The sequence below is a fragment of the Pseudophryne corroboree genome, chromosome 2, assembly GCF_028390025.1.
Source record: "Pseudophryne corroboree isolate aPseCor3 chromosome 2, aPseCor3.hap2, whole genome shotgun sequence".
NCBI classification, from domain to species: domain Eukaryota; kingdom Metazoa; phylum Chordata; class Amphibia; order Anura; family Myobatrachidae; genus Pseudophryne; species Pseudophryne corroboree.
The window spans coordinates 478,917,848-478,935,158 of NC_086445.1; the positions used below are offsets into that span (position 1 = coordinate 478,917,848).

At 49.8% G+C, this 17,311-nt stretch overlaps 1 protein-coding gene across 2 annotated transcripts in view; it reads right to left on the reverse strand.

Annotated features, from left to right (window-relative positions):
* GUSB (glucuronidase beta) overlaps nt 1–10,311 on the reverse strand; it is a 134,356-nt gene extending 124,045 nt beyond the window's left edge. For both annotated transcript variants that reach the window (XM_063953839.1, XM_063953838.1), the window contains exon 1: nt 9,968–10,311. In XM_063953839.1, the coding sequence (XP_063809909.1) occupies nt 9,968–10,174 (207 nt within the window). In that variant the 5' untranslated portion in view covers nt 10,175–10,311. The remainder of the gene's footprint in view (nt 1–9,967) is intronic.
* Nucleotides 10,312–17,311: the final 7,000 nt, after the last annotated feature.

Below are 17,311 nucleotides of genomic sequence, written 5' to 3' on the forward strand. Positions count from 1 at the left end.
ACGTGGAATCAGTGGGTTTACATGTGTTAACCCATAGTTTACAGGGCAATGAAAATGCTGATTAATTAAATAACTTCAGACCCGAGGCTATTCCCCGCACGGTAAATTAAAATCCCCCCCCCTATGAATCAAGTTCTCTACCTGGAGTTAATTACTTTGATAATTAGTTGTCTTAGAAAATACTGTGCCACTAAACAATCAACACTATATGTTTTCTGCTAATGGGCCTAATTCAGAGTTGTTCGCAGCAGCAAATATGTTAGCAGTTGGGCAAAACCCATGTGCACTGCAGGTGGGGCAGAGAGAGTTAGATTTGGGTGGGGTGTGTTCAAACTGAAATCTAAATTGCAGTGTAAAAATAAAGCAGCCAGTATTTACACTCCACAGAAACAAAATAAACACCCAAATCTAACTCTCTCCGCACGTTATATCTGCCACACCTGCAGTGCAAATGGTTTTTCCCAACTACTAACAAATTTGCTGCTGCGATCAACTCTGAATTACCCCCAATCACTGTTCAACATCTCACGTAAAACCATGGTTACCTGACAGCATCTATATTGTGTTCTTGCAGGGATACTTAAGTTTTATGCAGAAAATAAGATTTTACTCACCGGTAAATCTATTTCTCGTAGTCCGTAGTGGATGCTGGGACTCCGTAAGGACCATGGGTATTAGCGGCTCCGCAGGAGACTGGGCACAACTAAAGAAAGCTTTATGACTACCTGGTGTGCACTGGCCCCTCCCACCAAGACCCCCCTCCAGACCTCAGTTAGGATACTGTGCCCGGAAGAGCTGACACAATAAGGAAGGATTTTGAATCCCGGGTAAGACTCATACCAGCCACACCAATCACACCGTATAACTCGTGATACTATACCCAGTTAACAGTATGAAATATAACTGAGCCTCTCAACAGATGGCTCAACAATAACCCTTTAGTTAGGCAATAACTATAAACAAGTATTGCAGACAATCCGCACTTGGGATGGGCGCCCAGCATCCACTACGGACTACGAGAAATAGATTTACTGGTGAGTAAAATCTTATTTTCTCCGACGTCCTAAGTGGATGCTGGGACTCCGTAAGGACCATGAGGATTATACCAAAGCTCCCAAACGGGCGGGAGAGTGCGGATGACTCTGCAGCACCGAATGAGCAAACTCTAGGTCCTCCTCAGCCAGGGTATCAAACTTGTAGACTCTTACAAAAATGTTTTAACCCGACCAAGTAACAGCTCGGCAAAGTTGTAAAGCCGAGACCCCTCGGGCAGCCGCCCAAGAAGAGCCCACTTTTCTCGTGGAATGGGCTTTTACAGAATTAGGGTGCGGCAGTCCAGCCGCAGAATGTGCAAGTTGAATCGTGCTACAGATCCAGCGAGCAATCGTCTGCTTAGAAGCAGGAGCACCCAGCTTGTTGGGTGCATACAGGAGAAATAGCGAGTCAGTTTTCCTGACTCCAGCTGTCCTGGAAACATATACATTTCAGGGCCCTGACTACATCCAGTAACTTGGAATCCTCCAAGTCCCAAGTAGCCGCAGGCACCACAATAGGTTGGTTCACATTAAAAAATTATACCACCTTAGGAACGAGTCCTCAATTCCGCCTTATCCATATAAAATACAGATAAGGGCTTTTGTATGACAAAGCCGCCAATTCTGATACACGCCTGGCCGACGCCAAGGCCCACAGAATGACCACTTTCCACGTGAGGTATTATAGCTCCACGGATTTAAGTGGCTCAACCCAATGCGACTTCAGGAAATCCAACACCACGTTGAGATCCCACGGTGCCACTGGAGGCACAAACGGGGGCCGACTATGCAGCACTCCCTTAACAAAAGTCTGAACTTCAGGCAGTGAAGCCAGTTCAATTTTGGAAGAAAATCAATAGAGCCGAAATCTGGACCTTAATGGAACCCAATTTTAGGCCCATAGTCACCTCTGACTGTAGGAAGTGCAGAAATCGACCTAGCTGAAATTTCTCCTTTGGGGCCTTCCTGGCCTCACAGTACGCAACATATTTCCGCCATATGCGGTGATAATGGTTTGCGTTCACTTCTTTCCTAGCTTCAAATAGCGTAGGGATAACTTCCTCCGGAATTCCCTTTTCCTTCAGGATCCGGCGTTCAACCGCCATGCTGTCAACGCAGCCGCGGTACGTCTTGGAACAGACAGGCCCCCTGCTGCAGCAGGTCCTGTCTGAGCGGCAGAGGCCATGGGTCCTCTGCGATCATTTCTTTGGAGTTCTGGTTACCAAGCTCTTCTTGGCCAACCCGGAACAATGAGTATAGTTCTTACTCCTCTCCTTCTTATTATTCTCATTACCCTGGGTAAGAGAGGCAGAGAAGGGAACACATACACCGACTGGTACACCCACGGTGTTACCAGAGCGTCCACAGCTATCGCCTGAGGGTCCTTGACCTGGCGCAATATCTTTGTAACTTTTAGTTGAGGCGGGACGCCATCATGTCCACCTGTGGCCTTTCCCAACGGTGTACAATCATTTGGAAGACTTCTGGATGAAGTCCCCACTCTCCCGGGTGGAGGTTTCTTAGTTGTCCACTCTGGGAATGAACACTGCTGACAGTGCTAACACATGATTTTCTGCCCATCGGAGAATCCTTGTGGCTTCTGCCATCGCCATCCTGCTTCTTGTGCCGCCCTGTCGGTTTACATGAGCGACCGCCGTGATGTTGTCTGACTGGATCAGCAACGGCCGGTGTTGAAGCAGGGGGCTAGCCTGACTTAGGGCATTGTAAATGGCCCTCAGTTCCAGAATATTTATGTGTAGGGAAGTCTCCTGACTTTTCCATAGCCTTGGAAGTTCCTTCCCTGTGTGACTGCCCCCCAGCCTCGAAGGCTGGCATCCGTGGTCACCAGGACCCAGTCCTGTATGCCGAATCTGCGGCCCCCTAGAAGATGAGCACTCTGCAGCCACCACAACAGCGACACCCTGACCCTTGGAGACAGGGTTATCCGCCGATGCATCTGAAGATGCGACCCGGACCACTTGTCCAACAGATCCCACTGGAAAATCCTTGCATGGGACCTGGCGAATGGAATTTCTTCGTAAGAAGCTACCATCTTTCCCAGGGCTCGCGTGCATTGATGCACCGACACCTGTATACGTATTAGGAGGTCTCTGTCTAGAGACAACAACTCCTTGGACTTCTCCTCCGGGAGAAACCCTTTTTATCCTGTTCTGTGTCCAGAACCATACCCAGGAACAGTAGACGCGTCGTAGGAACCAGCTGCGACTTTGGAATATTCAGAATCCAGCCGTGCTGTTGTAGCACTTTCCGAGATAGTGCTACTCCGACGAACAACTGCTCCCTGGACCTCGCCTTTATAAGGAGATCGTCCAAGTACGGGATAATTATTTCGGCCATTACCTTGGTAAATACCTCGGTGCCGGGGACAGACCAACGGCAACGGCTGGAATTGGTAATGACAATCCTGTACCACAATATTGAGGTACTCCTGGTGAAGAGGGTAAATAGGGACATGCAGGTAATCATCCTTGATGTCCAGTGATACCATGAAATTCTCCAGGCTTGCAATAATCGCCCTGAGCGATTCCATTTTGAACTTGAACCTTCGTATATAAGTGTTCAAGGCTTTCAATTTTAGAATGGGTCTCACCGAACCGTCTGGTTTCGGTACCACAACATTTTGGAATAGTAACCCCGGCCTTGTTGAAGGAGGGGTACCTTGCTTTCACCTGCTGGAAGTACAGCTTGTGAATTGCCGCCAGTACTACCTTTCTCCGAGGGCAGCCGGCAAGGCTGATGTGAGGTAACGGCGAGGGGGAGTCGCCTCGAACTCCAGCCTGTATCCCTGTGATACTATTTGCAGAACCTAGAGATCCACCTGTGGGCAAGCCCACTGGTCCCTGAAGTTCCCGAGACGCGCCCCTACCGCACCTGTCTCCACCTGTGGAGCCCCAGCGTCATGCGGTGGACTCAGAGGAAGCGGGGGAAGATTTTTGATCCTGGGAACTGGCTGCTGGTGCAGCTTTTTTCCTTCTTCCCTTGTCTCTGTGCAGAAAGGAAGCACCTTTGACCCGCTTGCTTTTCTGAAGCCGAAAGGACTGTACCTGAAAATACGGTGCTTTCTTAGGCTGTGAGGAAACCTGAGGTAAAAAAATGTCTTCCCAGCTGTTGCTGTGGATACGAGGTCCCAGAGACCATCCCCAAACAATTCCTCACCCTTATAAGGCAGAATCTCCATGTGCCTTTTACAGGCAGCATCACCTGTCCACTGCCGGGTTTCTAATACCCTCCTGGCAGAATGGACATTGCATTAATTCTGGATGCCAGCCAGCAAATATCCCTCTGTGCATCCTTTATATATAAGACAACGTCTTAAATATGCTCAATGTTAGCAAAATATTATCCCTGTCTTAGCGTATTAATATTATCTGACAGGGTATCAGACCACGCTGCAGCAGCCCTATTTATGCTGAGGCAATTGCAGGTTTCAGTATATAACCTGAGTGTGTAAATACAGACTTCAGGATCGCCTCCTGCTTTTTATCAGCAGGTTCCTTCAAGGTGGCCGTATCCTAAGATGGCAGTGCCACCTTTTGACAAACGTGTGAGCGCCTTATCCACCCTAAGGGATATCTCCCAACGTGACCTATCCTCTGGCGGGAAAGGGTATGCCATCAGTAACTTTTTAGAAATTACCAGTTTCTTATCGGGGGAAACCACGCTTCTTTACACACTTCATTCATTCATCTGATGGGGGAACAAAACACTGGCTGCTTTTTCTCCCCAAAAATAAAACCCCTTTTATGTGGTACTTGGGTTCATGTCAGAAAATGCGTAACACATTTTTCATTGCCGAGATCATGTAACGGATGTTCCTAGTGGATTGTGTATATGTCTCAACCTCGTCGCCACTGGAGTCAGACTCCGTGTCGACATCTGTGTCTGCCATCTGAGGTAACGGGCGTTTTTTGAGCCCCTGATGGCCTTTGAGACGCCTGGGCAGGCGCGGGCTGAGAAGCCGGCTGTCCCACAGCTGTTACGTCATCCAGCCTTTTATGTAAGGAGTTGACACTGTCGGCTAATACCTTCCACCTATCCATCCACTCTGGTGTCGGCCCCACAGGGGGCGACATCCCATTTATCGGCCTCTGCTCCGCCTCCACGTAACCTTCCTCATCCAACATGTCGACACAGCCGTACCGACACACACAGGGAATGCTCTGACTGAGGACAGGACCCCACAAAGTCCTTTGGGGAGACAGAGAGAGAGTATGCCAGCACACACCAGAGCGCCACATAATGCAGGGATTAACACTATAACCGAGTGATTTTTCCCCCAAAATGCTGCTTGTATACATATATTGCGCCTAAATGTAGTGCCCCCCCTCTCTTTTTAACCCTTTGAGCCTGAAAACTACAGGGGAGAGCCTGGGGAGCTGTCTTCCAGCTGCACTGTGAAGAGAAAATGGCGCCAGTGTGCTGAGGGAGAAGCCCCGCCCCTTTTTTAACTGACTTTCTCCCGCTTTTTCTGGAATACTGGCAGGGGTAATTTTACATCTATATAGCCTCTAGGACTATATATGATGTAGATTTGCCAGCCAAGGTGTCATATATTGCCCTCAGGGCACCCCCCCCCCCCAGCGCCCTGCACCCATCAGTGACCGGAGTGTGAGGTGTACATGAGGAGCAATGGCGCACAGCTGCAGTGCTGTGCGCTACCTTGGTGAAGACCGAAGTCTTCTGCCGCCGATTTTCCGGACTCTTCATGCTTCTGGCTCTGTAAGGGGGACGGCGGCGCGGCTCCGGGAACGAACACCAAGGTCGGGTCCTGCGGTCGATCCCTCTGGAGCTAATGGTGTCCAGTAGCCTAAGAAGCCCAAACTACCACCTGTTAGGTAGGTTCGCTTCTTCTCCCCTTAGTCCCTCGCTGCAGTGAGTCTGTTGCCAGCAGATCTCACTGTAAAATAAAAAACCTAAATGTACTTTCTTTCTAGGAGCTCAGGAGAGCCCCTAGTGTGCATCCAGCTCAGCCGGGCACAAGAATCTAACTGAGGTCTGGAGGGGGGTCTTGGTGGGAGGGGCCAGTGCACACCAGGTAGTCATAAAGCTTTCTTTAGTTGTGCCCAGTCTCCTGCGGAGCCGCTAATCCCCACGGTCCTTACGGAGTCCCAGCATCCACTTAGGACGTCAGAGAAAAGATCAAACATGCTTCTACAGATATTACTGATTACAAGTTGCCTATGCATTTGTGTGGGTCATCATGGAAGAGTCAACCTACATATTTTAACTAGCTAGAAAAGCCCATGTGACAACAGCCATTTTAAGAAATAGCCTAATATATTACTGATCTCATGGAACTATCCACGCTTTATTATGCTGATTTCATAGAAGAACTAGAGTACATCGGTGGAGAGGTGGGTTTGTGCAGGATCTCTCCCTGCGTCTCCTCAGCAGCACTAAAACCGTGTGTAGTGCGGAGATAATCAGTCATACATATTGTAGGTTAACAAAGAGAAATATATGCCAATGATAAATATAATTCACTCTCTGATAAATAGAGACACCTAAATATTATGTATACTAAATTGATGACAGACAACGGGTTGGGTACAACATCCCAGCAGCGGAATCCCTATGCTCACAAAGCCAACAGATCCCAGTGAGTATTCTAACCCCAACTCTAACCCACCCCTCCCGTAGCCTAAACCTCCATCTAGTGCAGGGGTGGGCAATTATTTCAGCTGTGGGGCCGCTTAACACTTCCAGTGAATAGTCGAGGGCCAAACACAAAATATCTTGTAAATCGGGTCTGAACTGCGCATGCACCTCAGTCCCTACCCCCTTTCCCCTGAACCTATATAGCAGTCCCTACCCCCCTCCCCTGAACCTACTGTATATAGCAGTCCCTACCCCCCTTCCCTGAACCTATATAGCAGTCCTCACCCCCCTCCCCTGAATCTATATAGCAGTCCCTACCCCCCTTTCCCCCACCTATATAGCAGTTTTTATCTCCCCTCCCCCCTCCCCTGAAGCCATATTGCAGCTTAAGTACAGATCCATTTCAGGTACTGGTTGGGCAGGGGGTTTACCTTTATTTCACAGTGGAAGATGATCCGCTGCCTGATCCCCGCTGTCCATGCTTCACGGAGTCGCTGCTGCTGTCCGCTCCTCGGAATCATTGCTGCTGCCCGCCGCTCCTGCTGTGGCTCCGCCCCCCATGCCGCCCAGCGCATGACATCACAGAGGAAATCCCGGTCAGCAGACCCTGTGACGTGACTGGGATTTCCTCAGCGGAGCTGCGTCTCGCAGCAGTGTGGCGCAATGACAAGCGGCTCAGCCAGTCGGGCCGCTTGTCATTGCACACTGATGGGAGACAGCAGGCCAGGCAGGATCGGTTCGCAGGCCGCATGTTGCCCACCCCTGATCTAGTGCCTAACCCTTATACTCTTCGTCGCAGCCAGGATTGTGACCATTGGGATCCTGACAACATTCCCAGATGACATCAAACAGTCATAGGTAGAGTTATTATCTATATAAAATTTCCTCTTGGTAGACACCCCCCAGAAGAAAAAGAAGCAGGAGGAAGAGAGGGAGAATGTCCTACTGACCAAGCTCTGAAAAGCTTAGCGTTTCACTGCTTGGCCCTGTTAGTGAATACCAACTGCCTGCACAGCTTGGTCTAAACTTGGAAGTAAAGTTATCATACTAGCATCTGACGAATAATACATTGGGGCTTCTACACAGGACGGCGTGAGGGTTCAGTATATTTTGATGACATTCACAAATGTTGACACGGCTTCCAGCTGATCCTGAGGTGCTTCCAGCGGTGGATATTGCTGACCCCTAACCTTTCCACTGGTGACTAAACCTAACCTCTCCCCAGAATCCTAACTCTGAAGGTAGGTAAGCACTTTGCAATAGAGTGAACTGTATCGCTCATTTTCACCCTCCTGAGTGATATAGTTTAATATATCAACCAGTGTGCATGCCGCCGAGCTATGCGCGGGTTGTTTTTAGCGACCCACGGTCTGAGCCGTGCATGCAACTCAATCTGGACTCATCGTCCCAAGAAGCATACTCCAGCCGGCAGCGGCATGACGTCACTGTGCGTGAAAAATCATTAGTGATATCGCACAGTGGGGGTAATTCCAAGTTGATCGCAGTAGGAATTTTGTTAGCAGTTGGGCAAAACCATGTGCACTGCAGGGGAGGCAGATATAACATGTGCAGAGAGAGTTAGATTTGGGTGTGGTGTGTTCAATCTGCAATCTAATTTGCAGTGTAAAAATAAAGCAGCCAGTATTTACCCTGCACAGAAACAAAATAACCCATCCAAATCTAACTCTCTCTGCACATGTTATATCTGCCTCCCCTGCAGTGCACATGGTTTTGCCTAACTGCAAACAAAATTCCTACTGCGATCAACTTGGAATTACCCCCAGTGTGTATGCCCACCGTCGGGCAGCCCGGCCCAGGACGGGGAACACAAGGCGATGTTGCTCACGGAGCACATTGTGTATACCTTAACCCTCTGGTCCCTGCAGATTATCAATATTTCACATGTCGACACTGTGAACAAGTCAACATTGTGCAGGTGTTGACATAATGCCGCATGATAACAGTGTCGCCAGGTGCTTATATATAGACCCTATTCAGTAACGACTGCAAATTCTGCAATCCTTTTGCTCAGATGCTGGGGGCAGCCCATCGCAGGGTAGGGCCGCCCAGCATGCTAACTGCCGCACCCCCTCTGCGACCACACTGAAATTGCGGTTGCACTGCAATTTCAGCATGATCGCAGAAATTGTGGATGCCTCCTGCTGGCGCAGTCGCTGGCATCTTTTTGATAGAAACGGCTGCATGTGGCATCACGCAACCGCCCCGATCATGCCTCAATTTCCATGACGAAGCCCCAGCAACGTTTCTTCTAGGAAATGGACCGTTGCCTCCCCGCAAACACCTCTGCCTGACTGACAGAGGCGTTCACATTTACAGTAAATGCAGGTGTAGGATGGACCCAGCGCATGCGCCCGCATCATCATTGCAATTTTTGCGATCTAACCTGAATAAGGTCCATAGGCTCTCATTCCGAGTTGTTCGCTCGCTAGCTGCTTTTAGCAGCCGTGCAAACGTTAAGCTGCCGCCCTCTGGGAGTGTATTTTAGCTTAGCAGAAGTGCGAACGAAAGGATCGCACAGCGGCTACAAAATAATTTTGTGCAGCTTCAGAGTAGCTCCAGACCTACTCCTAGCTTGCGATCACTGCAGACTATTTAGTTCCTGTTTTGACGTCACGAACACGCCCTGCGTTTGGCCAGCCACGCCTACATTTCCCCAGCCAGTCCTGCGTTTTTATCTGGCACGCATGCGTTTTTTCACTCACTCCCTGAAAACGGTCATTTGACACCCAGAAACACCCACTTCCTGTCAATCACTCTGCGGTCAGCAGTGCGACTGAAAAGCTTCGCTAGACCTTGTGTGAAATGGGTGTAGTATGGTATGCCGGCGGCCGGGCTCCCGGCGACCAGCATACCGACGCCGGGAGGCCGACCGCCGGCATACCAACAGCGTGGCGAGCACTGCGGGCATGGTGGCGCGCTACTCGCGCCATGCTATTTATTCTCCCTCCAGGGGGTCGTGGACCCCCAACGAGGGAGAATATGTGTCGGTATGCCGGGTGTTGGGATTCCGGCACCGGTATACTGTGCGCCGGGATCCCAACATTCGGCAACCAGAAGACCACCCGTGTGAAACTACATCATTCGTTGTAAGAGTATGACGCGCATGCCCATTGCGCCGCATGCGCAGGACTGCCGTTTTTTTGCCTGAGCGCTATGCTGCGAACGAAAGCATCTAGCGATCAACTCGGAATGACCACCATAGGACGGTGTGCCAGAAGACATGCACATAGAAACTTACAAAACAATGCACAATCTCAGTGCAATATTTGTAGGAGACAAAAGTAATATCTTACCTCCCTCAGTGGAACTTTGTACCATTGCTTCTGAAAACCTTCGTCCCTCTCAGGGGATTTATCTGCCCGGAAACTCCAGATCCCATTCAGCTCCTTCAGTTCCCTGGTTGGGGTTTCTCTGGGATACAGCATCCCCCCAGTCAGAGCATGTGCGAGACCATTGCTGAGAAGTATTACTGTCCAACAGCCCCACCAAAGTGCAGCCATCAGCTCAGAGGACAAGGCGCAAACCCTGCTGCTTCCCTGTTGTAGTACTAGCAGCAGATGGCCCTATCCCTCCTTCCCTTCTGTAACACACACAGCACTACTTATATCGCAGCCAGCAGGAGTGCCAGCACTGGGGTCACATGATCGTAACGGTCACATGACATGCAGTATGATGAAGGAACTGCTGCTGCCAGTGCGTGAGCACACGCCTCACACCCACATGCAACAGTTTGGGAGACTGTGAGCGTGTAGTGCGGACATGTGCGCTGCTCCCTGTGTCCATGCTGATGTAATTGTAATGTACGAGTTACTCCTATATCACTGTAGCTGAACCATAACTCCATAGCTGCTAAAGGCTGTGTTACGTTGTCACCTGATGGACTGCTGGTCGTGGCATACAAACCGCATGTTCTGTGCTATTGCTGATATCCAGAAATAGAGAAATTACGGGATTTGAGAACTTTAGTTCATCCCCTTTTTCAATAAAAGTCCTAGAGGATGCTGGGGACTCCAAAAGGACCATGGGGGTATAGACGGATCCGCAGTAGACATGGGCACACTAAAAAGACTTTGACTGGGTGTGAACTGGCTCCTCCCTCTATTCCCCTCCTCCAGACCTCAGTTAGACTCTGTGCCCAGGAGTGACTGGACACACACAAGGGGAGCTCTACTGAGTTTCTCTGGAAAATACTTATGTTAGGCTTTTTTATTTTCAGAGAGACCTGCTGGCCACAGGCTCCCTGCATCGTGGGACTTAGGGGAGAGAAGTCAGACCTACTTCTTCTTAGTTAAGGGCTCTGCTTTTTAGGCTACTGGACACCATTAGCTCCAGAGGGTTCGATCACTTGGTTCGCCTAGCTGCTTGTTCCCGGAGCCGCGCCGTCACCCCCCTCACAGAAGCCAGAAGAAAGAAGCCGGGTGAGTATTGGAAGAACAGAAGACATCAGACGGCAGAAGAATTCAGTAACGGAGGTACAGCGCAGCGGTAGCGCTGCGCTCCATGCTCCCACACACATCACCAACGGCACTTACAGGGTGCAGGGTGCTGGGGGGGGGAGCGCCCTGGGCAGCAGTTACTGGGGTCAATCTGACTGGCAAGAGGCATATTCGGTGCCCGGGCACCGTATATAATAACCCCGCCAGTATAAATATTTCACATTTAAGCGGAACTACAGCGCGTCGGGAAGGGGCGGGGTATGCCGCACAGCTCACCAGCGCCATTTTCTGTCTCTCCACAGCCGCTGCAGAGACGCTGGCCTGGACCTCCAAGCTCCTTCAAAGTAACAAGGGAGCAAAACTTTGTAGTATATGGGCGCTGGGGTGTGAGCTGGCATACTCCCTCTGTGTTTCTCTCTGTAGGCTTCCCTGTGGGTCTGTCCCCTTGTTTTTGGCCGGTGTGAGTGTGGGTGTGTCGGTACTATGTGTCGACATGTCTGAGGCTGAGTGTTCCTCCCCAGAGGAAGTTACTGGGGGCGCAGGTACACTGAATGCAAATGTGGCTTTATTGTCTAAGAGGCTGGATATATTTGATTCTCAGACACAAACATGGAGAAAATCCATGGAGGACGCTTTGGCTCAGGTACAGACCCCCTCAGGGTCACAAAAACGTTAATTTACCCAGATGGTAGATACAGATACCGACACGGACTCTGATTCCGATGTCGATTTCAATGAGGCTACTTTACACCCAAGGGTAGTTAGGAGTATTCAGTACATGATTGTGGCTATTAAGGATGTTTAACATATCTCTGACGAACCTGCTGTTCCAGACACAAGGGTTTGCTTATTTAAAGGGAAAAGGCCTGAGGTGAAGTTTCCCCCCTCTCATGAATGCGCTTTGTGGAAAGGCTTGGGAGTCGCCAGACAAAAGGTGGCAGTTTCCCAAGTGAATTTTTATGGCATATCCTTTCCCCTCTGATGACAGGGAGAAATGGGAGTCGTCTCCCAATGTGGACAAGGCTCTATTCTGATTGTCCAAGAAGGTGGTGCTTCCGTCCCCTGACACGGCTGCTCTCAAGGATCCGGCGTATCGCAAGCTGGAGACGACATTTAAGGCTATTTTCGTTAATACTGGTGCATTGCTCAGACCTGCTGTGGCGTCGGTATGGGTGAGTGGTGCTATTGCTAAGTGGGCTGATAATTTGGCTTCTGATATGGATACCCTTGATAAGGATAACATTCTTTTGACTCTTGGTTATATCAAGGTCGCTGCAGATTACCTAAAGGATGCGGCAAGGGATGTTGGCCTCTTGGGATCAAGAGCCAATGCCATGGCGGTCTCGGCCAGGAGGGCGCTGTGGATTCATCAATGGAATGCTGATGCCGACTCCAAGAAGAATATGGAAGCTCTCCCCTTTAAAGGTAGTGTCTTGTTTGGTGACGGCCTTGCTGACCTGGTGTCTACCGCTACTGCGGGTAAGTCATCTTTTCTTCCTTATGTTCCCACACAACAGAAAAAGGTTCCCCATCAGCAGATGCAGTCCTTTCGGCCTAATAAATACAAAAGAGGAAGGGGCTCGTCCTTCCTCGCTTCAAAGGGTAGAGGAAGGAGAAAGAGGTCACCTGCAGTGTCAGGCGCCTAGGACCAAAAGTCCTCCCCCGCCTCTACCAAGTCCACCGCATGACGCTGGGGCTCCCCTGCGGGAGTCCGTGCCTGCGGGGGGGCGTCTCCGGTTCTTCAGTCAGGTCTGGTTTCAGTCGGCCCTGGATCCCCTCACCTCGTTCCTGTCCCCTCACCACCTCCCCACTTGGCCCTATCCCCTCCCGCCTCCTCCGCTACCTCTCTCCTTCTGCTTGTTCCCACCTTCTCAATCTCTCCCTCTCATCAGGCACTGTCCCCTCTGCCTTCAAGCATGCACTCATCTCTCCTATTCTTAAAAAAACCTACCCTTGATCCAAACACTCTCTCCAACTACCGACCCATCTCTCTCCTCCCTTTTGCCTCCAAACTCCTTGATCGTATTGTCTACAACCGCCTTACTGCCTTTCTTTCCTCACACTCACTACTTGACCCATTCCAGTCTGGCTTCCGTCCTCTCCACTCCACTGAAACTGCCCTTACAAAAGTATGCAATGACCTCCATGCTGCTAAATCTAAGGGACACTACTCTCTATTTATTCTACTTGATCTCTCTGTGTCACAACTGAGGGCCTGAGCTGACGGGAGGCAGCCTCAGTTGTAGGGGCTGAGATGTACCGGAACCTGGGAGGTTGTATCAGACCCCTGGACATGTAAGTAACATGAATAATAACTGCCCGAAGGCGTGACCACGACAACTTGGATAAAAGTCAATGATGTTTATTATGACAACTCCGCAACACAGCAGCAGTAATAGAAAACGTAAAAGTCAGCAAATAATAAATACAGTTCCTGGGTACTACAGGATGGCAGGAGCCACAGGGCACTGGTAGTGTGAGATAGTTCTTATGATCTTCTAGATGGAAAGTCCTTACCAGGCCCGACTGTAGCAATGGAGATAACCCAGGATTGTGCCAGCTGGTGTTCCAGGAAAAGCTGGGTTGCTGAAGGTAAAACAGCTGCTGTGGATACTGGCTGGAACCAGACTGTTGTTAGCACGGAGTGGATACTGGCTGGAACCAGTTAAATAATAAATGAACTTGGGAGCGATGAAATATGAACTGAAATGTAGAACTTGAGAGCGGAGAAATAATAATACCGGTGGAGAGTGGTAAAGTGTAGAAAGGACACCGGCCCTTTAAGGGAAGCTGTACTCTGCTGGAAGCTGAGCTGGAAGCAGGTAATGTTGTAGCTGGAAACAGATGAATCCACAATGGATTGGAGAGTCAGGCTACACCGCAGGTGGAATGCTGGTGCGGGTCTCTATGGTGGAAGTCTTGAGACAGGAGCTGGAACCTGGAAGACAATCACAGGAGAGAGACAAACAGGAACTAGGTTTGACAACCAAAGCACTGACGCCTTCCTTGCTCAGGCACAGTGTATTTATACCTGCAGCAAGGAAGGGATTGGCTAGGCAATTATGCAGATTAACAATACTGACAACAGATTGGAGGAAATGATCAGCTGACAGAATCCAAGATGGCTGCGCCCATGCAGACACTTGGAGGGAAGTTTGGTTTGTAATCCATGTGGTAATGAAAACAGTAATGGCGGCGCCGGCCACTGGAGACAGGAGACGCCAGGCTGACAAGTGCACATCCAACCACGCGGACACAGCGGAGGCCGCGGCTGACGTAATCGCCACTCTGACACTCTGCATGCAGAAGCTCAGGGACGGCGGCGGAGGCCGCGGGAGACGCCATGCCAGATGTAATAAGGCGTTACTGTGACAGCGTCTCAGAGAGACAGGAGAGGATGCAGGAATGTGAACATTAGGATAACAGATGGGATCCGGTCCTGGAGCGCTGAGCCAGCCTTAGGAGGCATCTGATGGGTAAGAAATGGCGTCCAGATACCCGGATCGTGACAGCACCCCCCCCTTTAGGAGTGGCCCCAGGACACTTCTTTGGCTTTTGAGGAAACTTGGAATGGAATCTCCGGACCAAGGCAGGAGCATGGACATCAGAAGCATTGGTCCATGAACGTTCCTCAGGACCATAACCCTTCCAGTCAATAAGATATTGTAGTTGACCGTAACGGTGACGTGAGTCCAGGATCTTGGCCACTTCATACTCAACGCCTCGTTGAGTTTGGACTTTCGGAGTTGGAGGAAGTGAGGAATGAAACCGATTCAAGATCAGCGGTTTCAACAGGGAAACATGGAATGTCCTGGGTATTTTTAAGAAGGGAGGCAACTGGAGTCTGTAAGCAACAGGATTGATGACTTGTTCAATCTTGAAAGGACCGATATAGCGAGGTGCAAACTTCATACTGGGAACTCTTAACCTCAAATTCTTCGTGGATAACCATACCCGATCATCCACCTTGAGAGCAGGAACTGCTCGACGCTTCTTATCCGCAAACTTCTTGTACCTGAACGATGCCTTGAGCAGAGCTGATCGTACGCTCTTCCAGATATTGGCAAACTGATGCAAGGTGATATCCACTGCGGGAACAGAAGTTGCTGGAAGCGGTTGGAACTCAGGAACTTTAGGGTGGAATCCAAAGTTAGTGAAGAATGGTGTTGAAGCAGATGAAGAATGATACTGGTTGTTATGACAGAACTCGGCCCAGGGAAGTAATTGAACCCAGTCATCTTGAGAGGAGGACACATAGATGCGGAGGAAGGCCTCCAAGTCCTGATTCACCCTCTCGGTTTGACCATTGGTCTGAGGATGGTAAGCCGTGGAAAACTTTAGCTTGACTTGGAGGACTTGACATAAACTTCGCCAGAATTTGGCTGTGAATTGAACTCCTCGATCTGAGATAATTTCTTCAGGAAGACCGTGGAGTCGGAAGATCTCTTGTATGAATACTTGAGCCAACTTGGAAGCTGACGGAAGACCGGTGAGAGGAATGAAGTGTGCCATCTTGGTGAACCGGTCAACTACCACCCAGATGGTATTGAACTTGTTGCACATGGGTAAGTCTGTAATGAAATCCATCGACAAGTGGGTCCATGGTCGACGGGGAATGGATAGTGGAACCAGTTGCCCCGCAGGCGACTGGCGGGATACTTTATGTTGGGCACACTTTGGGCAAGATGCAATAAACTCCAAGACGTCCTTTTTCAGAGTTGGCCACCAATAGGACCTAGAGATAAACTCCAGGGTTTTTTGGATACCTGTATGTCCGGCAAAACGGGAAGCATGGGCCCAATGCATGAGCTTCTTCCTTAGCATCGGCTTCACAAAACTTTTCCCTGATGGGGGCGTAGAGTCCATCCCTACCGTGGAGAATGCCAACGGATTTATAATAGGATGCTTGTCTGAAGACTCTGACTCATTTTCTTGCTCCCATGAGCGGGAAAGGGCATCGGCCTTGCGATTCTGAGAGCCCGGACAGAACTGGAGTTTAAAGTCGAACCTGGAAAAGAAAAGTGCCCATCTGGCCTGACGAGGGTTGAGACATTGTGCGCCCTTCAGGTATAAAAGGTTCTTGTGGTCTGTAAGTATGGTGATTAAATGAGAAGCTCCCTCCAACAGATACCTCCACTCTTCTAGAGCGAGCTTGATGGCTAGCAACTCCTGGTCGCCAATGGCATAGTTGCGCTCAGCTGGGGAGAACTTCCGGGAGAAGAAACTGCAAGGATGTAAATGGCCATCTTTAGCCCTCTGAGATAACACCGCTCCTACTCCAACGGAGGAGGCATCCACCTCTAGGATGAAAGGAGAGTCGATGTCAGGCTGTTTCAGGACAGGCGCAGAGATGAACCTCTGTTTTAAAAGATGAAAAGCTTGCATGGCTTCTTCAGACCACTTGGACGGGTTAGCACCCTTCTTGGTGAAAGCAGTAATAGGCGCCACAATGGTGGAAAAGTCTCGTATAAACTTTCGGTAATAATTGGCGAACCCTAAGAACCTCTGGACCCCTTTGAGGGTTAAGGGTACCGGCCAATTCTGAATTGCTTGTAGTTTCTCAGGATCCATCTCTAGTCCGGAACCGGACACAATGTACCCTAGAAACGGAATGGACTTGACTTCAAAGACGCATTTTTCTAATTTGCAATAGAGATGATTGACACGGAGACGGGACAGAACCTCTTTAACCCAAAAACGATGTTCCTCTAAATCGTTGGCAAAAATGAGGATATCGTCTAGATAGACCACGACATGACGGTATAGAATGTCTCTGAAAATCTCATTGACAAAATGCTGGAAGACAGCTGGAGCATTGCTCAATCCGAAGGGCATGACGAGGTACTCATAATGTCCGTCACGGGTGTTAAAGGCGGTCTTCCACTCGTCACCCTCACGGATCCGGATGAGATTGTATGCACCTCGCAAGTCCAGCTTTGTAAAGATGGTAGCTCCGCTAACTCTGTCAAAGAGCTCAGTAATCAGGGGTAAAGGATAACGGTTCTTGATGGTAATGTCGTTCAAACCTCTGTAGTCGATGCACGGCCGCAGACCACCATCTTTCTTTTTTACAAAAAAGAAGCCTGCGCCGGCTGGGGAAGAAGAAGGTCGAATGAACCCCTTTGCTAGGTTCTCTTTAATGTATTCCTCCATAGAATGCGTCTCAGGCAGAGACAACGGATAAGTTCGGCCTCGAGGTGG